At 32.4% G+C, this 14023-nt stretch overlaps 1 protein-coding gene across 2 annotated transcripts; it reads left to right on the plus strand.

Moving 5' to 3' along the window:
- Positions 1 to 498: 498 nt before the first annotated feature.
- LOC110733565 lies at positions 499 to 13563 on the plus strand. Of its 2 annotated transcripts, none has more exons than XM_021913629.1 (13): positions 499 to 969; positions 2015 to 2113; positions 2284 to 2363; positions 2435 to 2498; positions 2585 to 2640; positions 2741 to 2798; positions 2900 to 2980; positions 3995 to 4084; positions 6048 to 6110; positions 11074 to 11157; positions 11327 to 11584; positions 12188 to 12334; positions 13163 to 13563. In XM_021913629.1, the coding sequence occupies exons 1-13, from the start codon at positions 946 to 948 to the stop codon at positions 13328 to 13330; spliced, it is 1272 nt and encodes a 423-aa protein (XP_021769321.1). In that variant the 5' UTR covers positions 499 to 945; the 3' UTR covers positions 13331 to 13563. The 2 variants fall into 2 exon arrangements, with proteins under 2 accessions (XP_021769321.1, XP_021769322.1); XM_021913630.1 differs by having other exon boundaries at positions 500 to 969; positions 2440 to 2498.
- The last annotated feature ends 460 nt before the right edge of the window (positions 13564 to 14023 follow it).

Consider the following 14023-nt stretch of genomic DNA (forward strand, 5'->3'; position numbering starts at 1 on the left):
TTTATTATTAGTGATTTTTTGGAAACAAGTGAGAATTATTATTGCAAATTAAAGTCCATCAAAGCAATTACAAAGTACGGAGTACTGATATTAGTGAATTTTTTATCCACTATTCAAAAAACTAAAATAATTTTAGCATCAAGTTTTAATTTATTTATTTATTAATATATATAGAAAAAACAAAATCAATTTTATATATTTATCTAAACAAAAAATTCTGGTTTTACCCTTGCTATATAATCATTTAATATACGGAGTACTTTCTTTTCTAGTATTAAGTTGAGAATTTATCGACAATTTATGAGTAATTTGGTGTAGTAAATGTTTATTTAGAATCAATTTTTAGCTTCTTATGTACAACGGTTACATATTTTTTGTTTAAAAAAAAAGGGTTACATATTTTTTTTTAACTTGAAACTTGGTTGGTCCATGATCATTTCTAAAATTTACCATTTGTGAATTGTGTTTGAAAGAGGCCATTAATCAATCATGAAATGCAGAAAGGATCATATGTCTTAACAAATACAGTAATCTTAAAGACCAAATTGTGTTTATTGACGGGCTCAATTCTCATAATTATTCCACCATGAAAACTGTTAAAAAAATTGTATGAGAAGGTAGAAAAACCATTAATTAGTCATAAAGAAAGCTGCAAAAACCTGCATTGGAGACCATGAAAAAGCACATTGTTACAAATGACAATTGCTTCGGAATTGATGAAGCATTCATTCCCTTAACAAACCCACCATTCCAACTCTCAGATTTTTCTTCGCTTAAATTGTTTCGCTTAAATTGTTACAGCGCACAATTTCAAAACTTGGAAGGGACGAAGTTACCCAAAAAAAAGAAGAAAAAATCAAAACCCTTTCTTGTTTTGCACAATTATACTTTCAAATGTGAAATTAACATCAATTCTTTAATACCCATCTTATATGATCTTATTTGATGCAAGATGCTATGAAAATGAAGGTATGTTTGCTTCTGTTTCTATTTTGGGCAAAAAGATATGAACTTTTATTTTATAATTATTTGCTCCAAGTTTTTAATTTTGACTTACTTGTAGTATTTGTTATCTGGGTTTTATGAATCCTTTATGTTGGAATTACATATTGTATTTTTTTTATTGTAATAATTGTGTAGAATTACTGGGATTTTGTGAATTATAGGGTTTAGTTTCTGCTTTATTGTCATATTGTTTGATTTTTGATGTCATGCAAAGGTTTATTATAGCAGTAATAATGTTTTGAAATACAGCAGAGTTATTTGGTTTAGGATTTATGTTGCTGATTATGGAGTATGTGATATGTGTAAATTCTTATGGAGTTGAGAGTTGTTGTACAGCTTAGGGTTGTGTGCACAAGATTTTTTTTTGACATTATGAGCTTGTGACGATTTTTATATTATTAGAGAAGTATTTGGTGAAGGCTAAGTTTAGGAAGTTTTTTTTAGTGATATTAGAGTGGATTTGTAATGGTTTCTATTAGAAGACAATTAGACTCAAATTGGAAATTGACCTATCTTAAAGAAGAGAAGATGAGAGGACATGTAATTGTTCGGTTTCGGAATTATTCTTACAAGGGAAAGTATAGATTATCAATTGTGCATATCTATGCTGGTATGCTAGCATTAATGCTGCTTGTGTGTAGTTGTAGATTTAGTGGTGGTTTTTGTGTAGTTTGCAATATGATTAATGATCATTTTTCGACACAAGGAAATAATATAACTTTCTTGCTTCTCGAGTATATTGTATGCGCCCATTCAACTCAGACAGGTTCTTTCTACACTGCTAAAGCCCATGGATGCTATCTGAGGGCTGCTATGTTAATTCCCAAATCATTTTTCACCTTTTGTTTTCCATTTTTGCATTGCTATAAAAAAGATGTGTCATCTCTTCTTCTTAAGAAGACCTTGGTTGGATTAACTTTGTTTAGTTTAGAGGCTAAATGAATAATCTTAGCTTTAGTTTTATTTTCAATATTACTTGTTGAGAATTCTTGTTTACATTTCACTGCAGGAGACAGGGACAGAAAGTCGGATTGAGTGCAACAATTCTAAGATTATGTATGACAATATGCTGAAGATTCTGGATAGATATATGCAAAGAAATTTAGAGGTGATGACTTCAATAGAGCCAACATTATATCCTAGTGTCTTGGTGCTTCTGTATTAGCAGTCTTTGCTTCACATGTAGTTGTTTGGTAATTCAGTGTTTAATAACTATGTTTTATATATATTTAGTTTTTTTTGGGTTCCTCCTAAAAGTTATATCTTTTTTTACTACAGGGAAAACCAGCCAAGATTTTCAATACAGAAGTGGAGAAAAGACTTGAGATGATGAGGAAATTATTAGTACAAAATGTGGGGTAAGTACTCAACTAATATATGGGAGACTTAATTGGGTGAAATGCTTTTAAATCTTGTACTTATTTTGCAGAATAGACAACTTAGGATTTCAAGAAATCAACTGCAAGGACTTCAAATTCTGTAATGAGAATGAGGTAAAGCCATTTGGTTCTTTCTATATGTCTTATGATTCAATTGAATACTATATCATCAGAATAAGTGTATGTATTCCTTTAATCAGATGTACTCAAACATCAAGCAGAAAAATGCAAGTGAAGCTATTAATTTCCTGCACTTGTAAGTTCCAGGCTTCAAGCTGACACCTCTGTTCAAGTCCTTTTTTTTTTGTTTGCCTTTTCATCCAATTATTGACAAATTTGTTGGTGTTTCTTCACAGGCCAGTTGAAGGAAAATTTTATAAACAGAGTGATGACAAGAATGATGATTCCACTTCGGTACTAAAATTATTTTGTCTATTTGAAATTTTCATTGAATCACCTATATCTTGCAAAGATTCTAAACAAAGAGAAAAAATTACATTTTCTACATGACACAGGTAACTGATGAGTTTGTCAGCATGTTATCAGAAGCTTACAAGGACAAATCGGATCTTCATTTCATTCCAGCTATGACGTTTGTGGGTTCATTTCTTTGCTTTATTTTATCATGTCCTCTAGTATTAACTTGCAACTTGAATAAAGTAAATGTGAAACTAGCATTTTCATGTGTGTTCTGGAACATGTGATATATTTGCATTCACAGAATCAGACATTCTAGTCATGTGAAAATTTGAACTGCAAGGAAAACTGGGAAGAGAGTGCCCCTGGATGGAAGAAGGTGAATACATGTTTGGAATGTTGACCTCCTTCATTATCAGTTAGCTACGTTTCTAATAATTTAGAGTCCATCATAATGAATAGCTAAGCAATACTTCTCTTGGCACTTATGTTTAGTGTCATGATTTTTTTTGATGGATGCATCGTTCATGTCAAGGAGGAAATTTTATGTTGTGAATTTCTGTAGTGAGTAGTGGTGTGCAGCCATAACAATCAACTAGTGTTATTCTGGTACTCAACTACTTGTAGAGATATTACAGGGATTTATTAGTTTTCTTAAAAATGTTTCAATGTGTGATTGTTCTTCTTGCCTGCTTGATTTCCAGTTGGTTTAGATGACCAGAAATCTGAATTTAAGTTATGACAATTGGACAGTGCATATGCTAAAGATTAGCATGCAATCAAGATTGACATATGTAAAAGTGGAAATAAACATTATTGGCTAATAGGGAGAATAGTACCATATGATGGGTTAATAATCTTTATTTGATCCATCATAATTTTCCTAAAACTCTGACCTTTGTACAAAAAGGTCTGCTTCTTGTATATATATGTTCTACCTTTGCTCAATTGCTCACTCCTTGCACAATTTATTTAATATATATATATTTTAAATTCTTTCATAAGTTGAACTTTGCCTAGATTCATGAAGCTTTTTTGTAAGAAAGCTTTTTTTTTTATCTAACTTTTATTTGCCTGAGAACCTTTTAAAATCTTGAAAAATGAGTTCATTATTTTGAAAGAGGAAGCATCGCAAGCTCTTTTTGTTGTAAATGTTAAAGTGCCACATTTAATTTTTTCTTTTTATTGTGCAGAATAAAATTGTTGCAGCAAGATTAGTTTTACTTGATGAAATCAAAAACAAAATTGCATCTGATGAAGAGACATTGGCAGAAAAAATGAAGGTATATAGTTATATATTCGCACTTCTGTTGTCATTTACTTAAATTTGTGTATTCTTTGAGTTCTGTAAAAGTGAAATGTTATTGAGAGGATGTCCTCTATTGAAGGGCAACATACACAGGATGGGTTCCATCCTAGCAACTTGTTATCATAGATTAATGACAAGAAGTTATTTGACTACAGTCTAGTTTATTGATGTTGATTTAGAACACTTGTAACAAAATCAAATTTTGCTGCAACAATTTTGTGATTGATCTTCCTGTTTCCTGTGATCAACTGAAATTATCACAAGGGTCTTACGTACTACTATATTGTCGGATAAGTAAAATAGCACTACTTGATGCACAAATTAGAGGGAAAAAGATGTAGAGACTTTAATTATAGGATTACCTTCTCCTTTTTTTTTTTTTTTTTTTTTCCCCATCCGTAGGCCACGGATAAAAGAGATATTCCGGTCATCACTGAGTGAATTCATGTGCTGCACTGGGTCATTGAACTGCTTTGGATTTTTTTCCTCGGGATTTATTGATGCCCTTTCTATGTATTATTTAGCTGAATGATGTACATTTACATAGAAGGAAATTCCAATAATTAGGTAGCAGATATAGTATAAAACAATTGAAATTACTTTGCAATTTTTCTAATATCATTAAGTAGGAAGGGATCTTGTAGATTTTTTTAATTAATGAGAAAAGATAGGAATGTAGCATTCCTATTAGAATATAAAACTTTCATTCGTTGTTTTAGTCTGAAAACCTCTCTCCCCCCCCCCCCCCCCCCCCCCTCCAAAACTAGGGTGAAGAAACCTGCATATTCAAAAAAAGGCTCATTAGTATTATTAGCCTAGACATTATTCTGGAAAACAATATAATAATTTTTTACGTGTCATTGCCAACTAAGAGTTATTGCTGTATCTCAGGTAGGTGAATCCAATTCAAGGCAAAGCATGAAGCAACGTTCTGTATAATTTTTCTGCTCAATTTCATTTTATAGGGAATGTGTCTGGTGGAAATTCGGAGGACCAGGAAGTTACAGAATTTGTTTATAAAAGTTATATAATTTCGAAATTAGTGCCATTTCTGAATTTCAGGCACGTAATTATCAAAAGATACAGTATTTTAAAGTTTATTTGGTCTGCAATGTGTATGTATTATATAAAGTGTTAAATTATGCTTGTAGAATCTCATCTGGCAAAATTATACTATTGATTGCTTTCACAAACAGAAGATTTGATACTGTCTTAGGATAGATTGGTGTCATAATTGATTTTAATTTTGACAAACATTTGCCCCATTTCTTGCTTTGAAGTTGCTCAGTTTTTCTCTTGTATTCATTATTGCACATTATATGAAAATTGGTCGACAATTTGGTGTCCTGTTTTTTTTTTTTTTTTTTTTTTTTTTTTTTTTTTTTTTTTTTCCCAAATAGTTGCATAGTCTTTTATAATTTCTGAACTGAAATATTATAGAATCTGTTTATTACATTAATTAAGTTCTTACTTGATAATTCTTTGTGACATAGTACATGCATCATATTGTACTTTCTTTTGAAAAGTTCTCTATTGGCTTGTAAATTTGAAATTATCAATTAATTGGCAGTATGTTAACTGATTTATTGCATTTTTTATGGGGTGGCAGCCAATAGCATTAAATCTGTAATTAATATCATTCTTGTCTTGTGCTGAATGAAAAAGCTTCACTAAAACACCAATAGTGTGTTGCAGTTTAGCAGAATGTCACGTTATTATTTTGCAACGTAAACGTAATTGATGCATCTCATGATATAAAGTGATACACCTTGAATTTATCAAACTATGAAGCATACTCATCTTTCCTCTTTGATTTAGGTCTATTCAATTGGATATCAAGCCATTCAAATTTCAATTTTTCTTCCAAACTTTTGAAATTCTTTAGAGTTTCATATTAATGACATTCATATTTACTCCTTTGTTGTTAATTTTCTCAGGGAAGATCTGATCTTTTTGATGTGAAAATGGAAAGCTCTTTATACTCTAATGTTGCACTTGAGGTATGGGAAATTGAATATGCTGATGATGTTCTAAAAGTTGCTCATGTTTCAATTTCTTGTTGCACTGATTTTATCGTTGATTATTTATTTTCTTAATTGGATTCTTTTTTGTGATAAGTTTATGTCTTATGGTGCTCTTAGGAACTATATATCATCATGCAAATGATTTGAACATTTTAAACATTTGAAGTTGTATGGATAATGGGTTTAACAAATTGAATTTGTAATTAACAAGTCTGACGTTATGATTGGGATTTAGTAGAAGTAATTGGTTTCAAATCTTGATATTTATCTGTGGTAATATATCAAGTGTTGAATGAAAGTCTTCAAATGATTTTCTAGAGTTAAAAGAGCAAATGGACAATAATTGACTAGAACTTTAAAGTTATATATGGGCTTGACAATATGAGTCCTTAATTAACAAGTCTGAAGTTATGATCTGGATTTAATAGAAGTAGTTAATTTCAGATCTAGATTGTTATTTGTGGTAATATATCAAGTGTTGAATGAAGTCTTCAAATGGTTTTCTTGAGTCAAAAGAGCGGATGTACTATAGTTGACTAGACCTTTACCGTTATATAACAATCTATTGGTAAATCTGTTGACTTGGTTATGTCTGTCACTCTGTGCTATACGTATTGTTTGATTTGTGGTAATAAAGAAAGAATTAGAAAATCAATGGAAAAAAACAAAAAGGTTTGATTGCTCTTTGTCCAAAATCAATGGAAAAAAACAAAAAGGTTTGATTGCCTTTTGCAGACAAGCTACCACATATACTTTATGTTTTATGCTGACAGGACACTATGTACACTTCAAAAATTTCTGCCACGATTTAATCGTTGCTATAATATTAAGCCAATTGCTATTCGTTTTTCTTAATCTAGTCATCTTGCCACCATCAAGCTCAATGATACATCCCTGGTTTATTCGATCTTTTAGAAGGCTATGTTTGGTATCCCATTTCATCTACTTTAAATAATACGGAGCTGAAATGCTTAATGCTCTGAAATGTTTGAGGTGCTGAAATAACTCGGCTTTTTGTTGGCATGTGCCTTAAATAAAATTTAAGTTGCTGAAGTAGGACTTTACGTGAGATTCTACTCTTTATAACATCTCATAATAAGGAGCTGAAACTTTAGATTTATCTATCTTTAATCTATAGGTTTTACTCTAAACAACAATCCAAAAAAAATTAGCTACATAAACAACTAGTTCTACCTAAAAACTTGTGCAGTCAACTATCTTATCAGTTACTGCTCCTATTCAGCTAGTGTTGCCGAACATAAACAATCAAAACATGGGTTTTTTTTTTTTTTTTTTTTCCTTTAATAATCGATATTGCCTCTCTTTTACATATAACACCCTAACATGTGATGAAAATAGGATTTTTTTTATATCATCTGGGGCTGTCGCATTCTCTCTAGTCCCAGATCACATATCCAGCAGAAATTTTGTAAGATGAGTTACTTTTGTTTCTTGTATCTCTTGATATAGCTAAGTAAGCTAACTAGTATAGACACTAAAGGATATTTTTGTGAAAAGAGCGCCCTGTCTCTTTTGTTTACTGATGTGAAGATACCTAACTACAGTGAAATTACTTTATATCTAAAGTCCCCTATCTCTGTATATGTACCTGACCGTCTCATTTTCTGGGCTCATCCTACGTTCTAGCAATTGCTGAACCCCTGTTTTTCATAATAAGCCCTATATGATAAGTGAAATTCTTGTAGCAAGGTCCTGACTTCACAATTCACATAGCAAATGTAGCTTGAAGCCAAACTAGCGACTTAAACCTGTGATCCCTCTTCTCATCAAGTTAATGTCTTTGAAAGATTATCAGCTAGTCTATCTCACCCAAGTTTTGTTTTTTTTTTTTTTGTTTTGTTTTGTTTTTTTTTTTTTTTTTTTTTTTTTTTTTTTTTTTTTTGTTTACTTTTCTTATTCCCATTAATCCAAAGGAAGATTTTTTTTGTTAATCATAATTTGGTAGCGTAAAATACATTTCCCTATAAGTTCTGTATTGTAATCAATACTGTGGGGGATAAACAATTAAACATCACCTTTGTACAGTTTGCAGCGGTTTTTCATTTGCCATTTATGTCAAGTGATGCTAAATTCTTTCTGCCCACCTCTATAGTTGTAGTCAATATACTTTCACGCTTGTTACCATTTATGACAATCAATAAAAGTTTTTCTTTTCATTTTTCCCTTGTTTTTTTTTCTCCCGATTAAGTTGATGATTTGCCTTAGAATTAAGCTCAGATTGGTTCTCTTCTCAGACCAGGTAGTTACTGGGTGAGGAATTACACTCATGTGTTTAAATTGGTTTGCAGATTAAACCCCCCCCCCCTTCTCTTTTAATCAGCTGTTCACCTCTTTTTCTCCTTCATTCCCCATCTTGCTTCATCCCACCTCCCTTTAACTTCATTTCTTTATTCCTCTTCCCATCCTTTCCCTCTTCTTTCATCCTCCCTTTCTCATTCTTGTACATCCTTTGTCACCACTATTTCTCTTGCTGTGAGAGTGAGGAATAGCTCAAGTGGTTAGAGCAAAGCCTCCCGGTTCCAGGACATCCTGGGATCGATTCTCACCCTCGCCCTTGTGGCTCTCAAAACACCAAAAAAAAAAAAAAAACAAAAACTATTTCACTTGTCCTCCCACCCTTTGTTTTTCTTTCTTATCCTCCGTTGAGTTTAAAATATACCTTGTGTTTTCGAGTTAGCACACCAAAGTTCCATAACTAGAAGCGTGGTGGGCCAAAAATCCACAAACTATCTACATTAAGAGAAGAAGATTAAAGGTTTAACATTATTTTTTTTTTGTTTAATTAATTTTTGTTGTGTGTTGTCAAAGTGGTGATGACTTGGAGGACAGGGAAACTTTTTTTTTTTTTTTTTTTTTTTTTTTGGGGGGGGGGTGGAGGGGTGTTGAGGCGTGTTGAGTGGTGATAGGCTTTGGGAGAGAGTTGATCTTGTTTGTCTTGTCTTTTCATTTTTCCCTTGTTAGGTATAGCTTCGAATGAGACTGAACCCATACCAACGTGATATTTAAGGTCCAACGTGATGGAGCCCTACATATATCATGGATTTGAGGTTGAGAATTAAGATTAGGTACACAGTTGTGTAGCTACGATACTTGGACAGTGGAAGTGGCTTGATTGTGCATTAGGACATTTAGTACCCTTAAGCTCCTACTCCTCTTGCTCAAATTATTTTTTCTCCATAGACATACATATGATTTCTTAATTACTTGAATATAAAATATAGGGTGTATGGTTCGTTAAATTGGAATGGATTGGTATGGAATCTCATACTAGGATGGTATGCATTCGAAATCCTATACTATAATACTAGTCTAAGGCTGCTTGGTTTATTGTCGGAATGGTTTCCATTGTGAATGTTAGGGGGTGAGGTGGTATGGAACTATGGAATCATAGGGTATGGGGTAAAATTAGAACTCTTTTGGTATAAGATATCACACTAAAAGACTCTATTCAAACAATAAAGTGGATGGAGACTTACTTTATTCCATCTTATTCTAAAAGGTCCAACCAAACAATTGCTAGATTGTTAGGTGTTTTTTTGTATGTAATATATGATCCATACATTTTTTATGAGCCTATCAAACAGTGTGAACGAAAACCAAGTCCTAAATACTCCCTTCGTTGATGCGTGGAGGATTAGGAGAGTAATATAATATTGTGAGTGGGTGAATAATTTATTATAGTAAAAGTAAGATGGGGATCATAAAAGAGAAAGTATGTGAGAGAGAGTGGGGACCATGGGAGAGAGAGAAATGATAAAATAGTTTAAGTGGGGTTTAAATTAAGAGAGAGAAATGATAAAATATGGTATGAAGTTACCAAATATAGAAGTGATGCATTAAAAAAAAACACCCATAAAAGGAAGTGATGCATTTAAAAAAAAATACACGGAGGGAGTACCTTTATTGTAGCTCAATAGTAAGTGTTTCCCACAGCTAGCTCAGCTAATTGGCTGGAGGAAAATAAGTGACATGTAGAATTACGAAATCTTTGCAGAACCTTGACCATGCTTTTTATTAACAGCAGTAACAGATCTTATCTAGTCACTGGAACAAAATTGTTGCCAGATTTTATTTTATTTTATTTATTTTTTATATCCCAAAAATTAGAGAATGTGCTTTTCATCAGGTCAACTGTCAATGCATGAGCTTTAAGTCTTTAATAGGGTTCCGCTTATCTTGGAAACTACGGCTTACCAAAATCTTCTAACGTGTAGTTACTAAACGTTGTATTACACATGTCATTAATGCAAGCTCTGTATATATTTTGTTGAGAAGATTTAATTAGCAACAATGTGCTTATATTTTGTTGAGCCTGGAGGTATTTGTGCGTGTTTTAGTATTGGTGATGACAAAGAAGTGAGTTTGGCGAGCCAGCTGGGGATTAATGTAGGTATGTATATGAGAGTGCCGTTGTAAAAGAAATCGAGGCCAGATAAGGAGTTTATTTTTAACATTGGTATATAATCTTTAAGGTTATAAGCTGATAGATTTGGTAGTAGTGCACTAGTGCTAATTATGGAAAAAAGTATGACTGTATAACGCAATCATAAGGGACAGTTAAAGAATGGAAATTATTATTAGGGATTTTACATACATAAGAACTATGTAGTCTTAAGGGTCGACCTTGCTCACTTTGAGGGACTACTTTTGCTATACTACATTCACTATATCTGGCTGTTATTGTCTTGGTTGTACCTAGTAGTTTTCCAGAGCATTGTTAGTATGATTGACCAACAATAGCAGCAAACTAATCTGTTTTTTTATTTATATATTTATTTTTAATTTTAAAATTATATACAGTGTATATATATATATATATATATATTCTCTATCTGGCACTTAGTAGGTAAAAAACCACGGAATTAAAATCCTTATCTTTCGCCCATAATGGTCAATTCTTTTCGTTTTTTGTTTCCAGGGTAATAGTGAGGTTGTTTTGAAACTGAACCAAGCTTTAGAACCTCAGAAAGAAAATGATGAAGTGTCAAGTCAAGGCACTCAGGTAATGCATCTTGTCTTATACTTCTTCAATTAGCCTCGTTTATGATATACTTATCTGACGTGTTGAGTGGCCTTCTATTGTATATTTATATATTTATTTTATTAACTTTTGAATAGCTGCTCTAATTATTTTAATCTAGTACATGATGTTCCATGCCTCAAATTTTTAGGTTGATTCAAGAAAGTTAAAACCAGGGTGGCTTGAAAAGTTTATCAAGAAGACCTTCTTTGAGCCTTGCTCTGAACATCCTATTCGCCGGAATGAGTTAAACAAGTATTGTATAGACTGTGATACATCTCTCTGCCAATATTGTGTGTCACTAGCTTCCCATTCAGGCCATAGAATTTTGAAGATCTATCGCCATGTTTACAAGGATGTGGTTCCTCTTGATGAGATAGAGAGGCGTATTGATTGTTCAAAAATCCAGGTGATTACTACCTATAAAATTAACTGGGGACTTCTTTTATTTGGTTACCAATTAAATGATACTTGCCCCTGCAGTAGCTACTAGACGATCCAGAAACAACATTTTCTTATTCTCCCTAGCATTACATAAGTACACATTGGAATACATCAGTGTTATCTCATGAGGATGCAGTGAAAATGTTGCGTTTTTGACCATTGGCTCTAACCTTTTCAACGATGTTTCATCAAAGGGAAATTGTAGGAAAAGTCTCTAAATTTGGGGGGTAAATACAAGTTAATCTCTGAGATTCACAAAATTTGGGAGGTTGGTGGAGGGATTAAGGACTTATGTATTTCATGGGAACTTGGGTAGCTAATATATATCTGCGTCTGTGTTTTTTATTTCCTTTAGTCTTCCAGGACAGTTTCTTTGTTCTGTATGTTTGCCAAATGAGAATTGATATGGGTTACAAGGCTAGTAGATTACGAGAAAAATCAAATATTTGCTTTTGATGCTTAATTACCCTCTATATGGTAAGGCCATAAATATGAGGGCTAATTAAATAATTTTTCTTCTAAAATTTACTGTTTCTTAGACCTAATCTTTCTTTGAATGTGTGTTTAGCCATACAGATGCAACCGGCAGTTGGTCGTAGCTTTGACTCCATTGCCACACTCAGGGGCGAAAACAAATGAAGAGGCGGCATGCCAGACATGCAGAAGAAGGTTGATTGAGTATGAATTGTATGATTACTGCTCCATTTCCTGTAAGGTATCATGATTTTTAATTTTTGTAGCCTCATTTTACTAGTGTTTTTGAAAGCAATTGCAAATTTAAATTCAAATGGGTTAAATTCAAGATCCTATATACTTTGTAGTATGGTGTCTAAAAGTTTGCATAATATAGTGTAGGTTGTGTTTGTTTGGTAGGAAGACCTTTTTTTAGGCAATTTAATTTTTTGTGATGGTGGAAAATAGTTTTTGAAAATTTGGAAAAGTTTTTCTTTATTTATTAAAGGATTCAACATCTTCCTTACCATCTCCCATTACTCTTTTGTCCCTTCTCATTTCTACTTATTCTTGCAAGCTATCAAATAAAGGAATATAAAATTTTGAGAACTGAGTTCTTTTGAAAATAAGGTTCAGTTTGAATTGTTTTTTTCTATACCAAATACAACCGCAATGATGGTATGAGGTTTTACTAAAAACATTGTTCAATTTGTTCTTTAATGGTACAAAAAATAATAGCATAACCGATTTAAACAACATCGTTCAATTTATTAGATAATGGTACTTAAAATAATAGCATGACCTTATTGTGCTTGCACACTGCCAATATAGATCATACAGACTGTAACATGCAGCTTGTTATTTGGTTTTCACTCAAAATCAGTGACTATATATAGGACAGTTTTGCAATGGCTACAATAAAATTGTAAAGTGAGTATCAATGGTAATTCTGCCACCCCTTTATTTCCTTCTCTTGTTTTGAAGTTTAGATTATTACAACTGTTATTACTTTGTAGTTTTTTGTTGTTAACCATTTGCATATTATGTCTCCTTAATTTTTTGTTATTTAAAACATATATATGCATCTTAGGTTGGCGCTTTCTTGAAGAAGCAAAATGATCATGATCCTCCATTCCTGTTGCGTGATCAAGTGGAAGAAAAACCGATATCATCAGAACCAGCACCGTCAGTACCAACAGAAAAACTGACCAGGACTCGCAAGAGAAAGGGTACACCTTATCGTGCTCCTCTTTTTTGAGGAATTTCGAGATTGAAAAAGTCTCTACTCCAGTTTAGCTTGTGACCCTGTTTTCAATTAGCAATGCCAGAACATTGTCAAACCAAACCATTATTTTTAAAAAATATTATTTAGGGATGTGGCATCATCCTTTTTTATCTTGCATTTGGTTACGAATGTTGCTGTCTTTAATCCTATGTTTTCCTTTGGAACATGCTTAAAAGGAATATTAGAAGGAAATGATGTTTAAACAATTCTAAATAGTTATCGTCGTTTTGTGTATTCATTTAATGAGAGTCGAGCTCACTGATTCAAGATTACTAGTCATTCGGAGTCTCTCTAAACACATGTATTAAAAATTTGAAATCAAGTAACATAACTCGAAATACAAATTAAAACTAATAATTCGCATACACATGTTCATTTGACAAAAAAATTACAATTTTAGTAACAATTGAGCTCATTGAGTTTTTATAGTTTAATGTTTGAAGGATGAAAATTATTTTGGATATTGGAGTTAGCATCTCATCAAGGACATCAACCATTTAGTAAAAGCAAATAACCCATTACTGTGTTACAGAAGCTAAAACAAAATAAAGCTGTATAGCGGGAAGTGAAACATCATGGGCAACCTTTGGCCACGATTATGCCTTGATGCCTAGTGACCCAATTGACATAACAAAAATAAAGCTCTATAGGAAGAAGTGTGCTTCC

The sequence above is a fragment of the Chenopodium quinoa genome, unplaced genomic scaffold (assembly GCF_001683475.1).
Source record: "Chenopodium quinoa cultivar QQ74 unplaced genomic scaffold, ASM168347v1, whole genome shotgun sequence".
Lineage (NCBI taxonomy): Eukaryota > Viridiplantae > Streptophyta > Magnoliopsida > Caryophyllales > Amaranthaceae > Chenopodium > Chenopodium quinoa.

Excerpts from the sequence above, each read along its gene's own strand:
- LOC110733565 (XM_021913629.1), top strand. The coding sequence starts at position 946 with ATGCAAGATGCTATGAAAATGAAG. Across the intron at positions 4,085-6,047 it reads CATTGGCAGAAAAAATGAAG|GGAAGATCTGATCTTTTTGA; the intron begins GTATATAGTTAT and ends TAATTTTCTCAG. Across the intron at positions 12,335-13,162 it reads ACTGCTCCATTTCCTGTAAG|GTTGGCGCTTTCTTGAAGAA; the intron begins GTATCATGATTT and ends TATGCATCTTAG.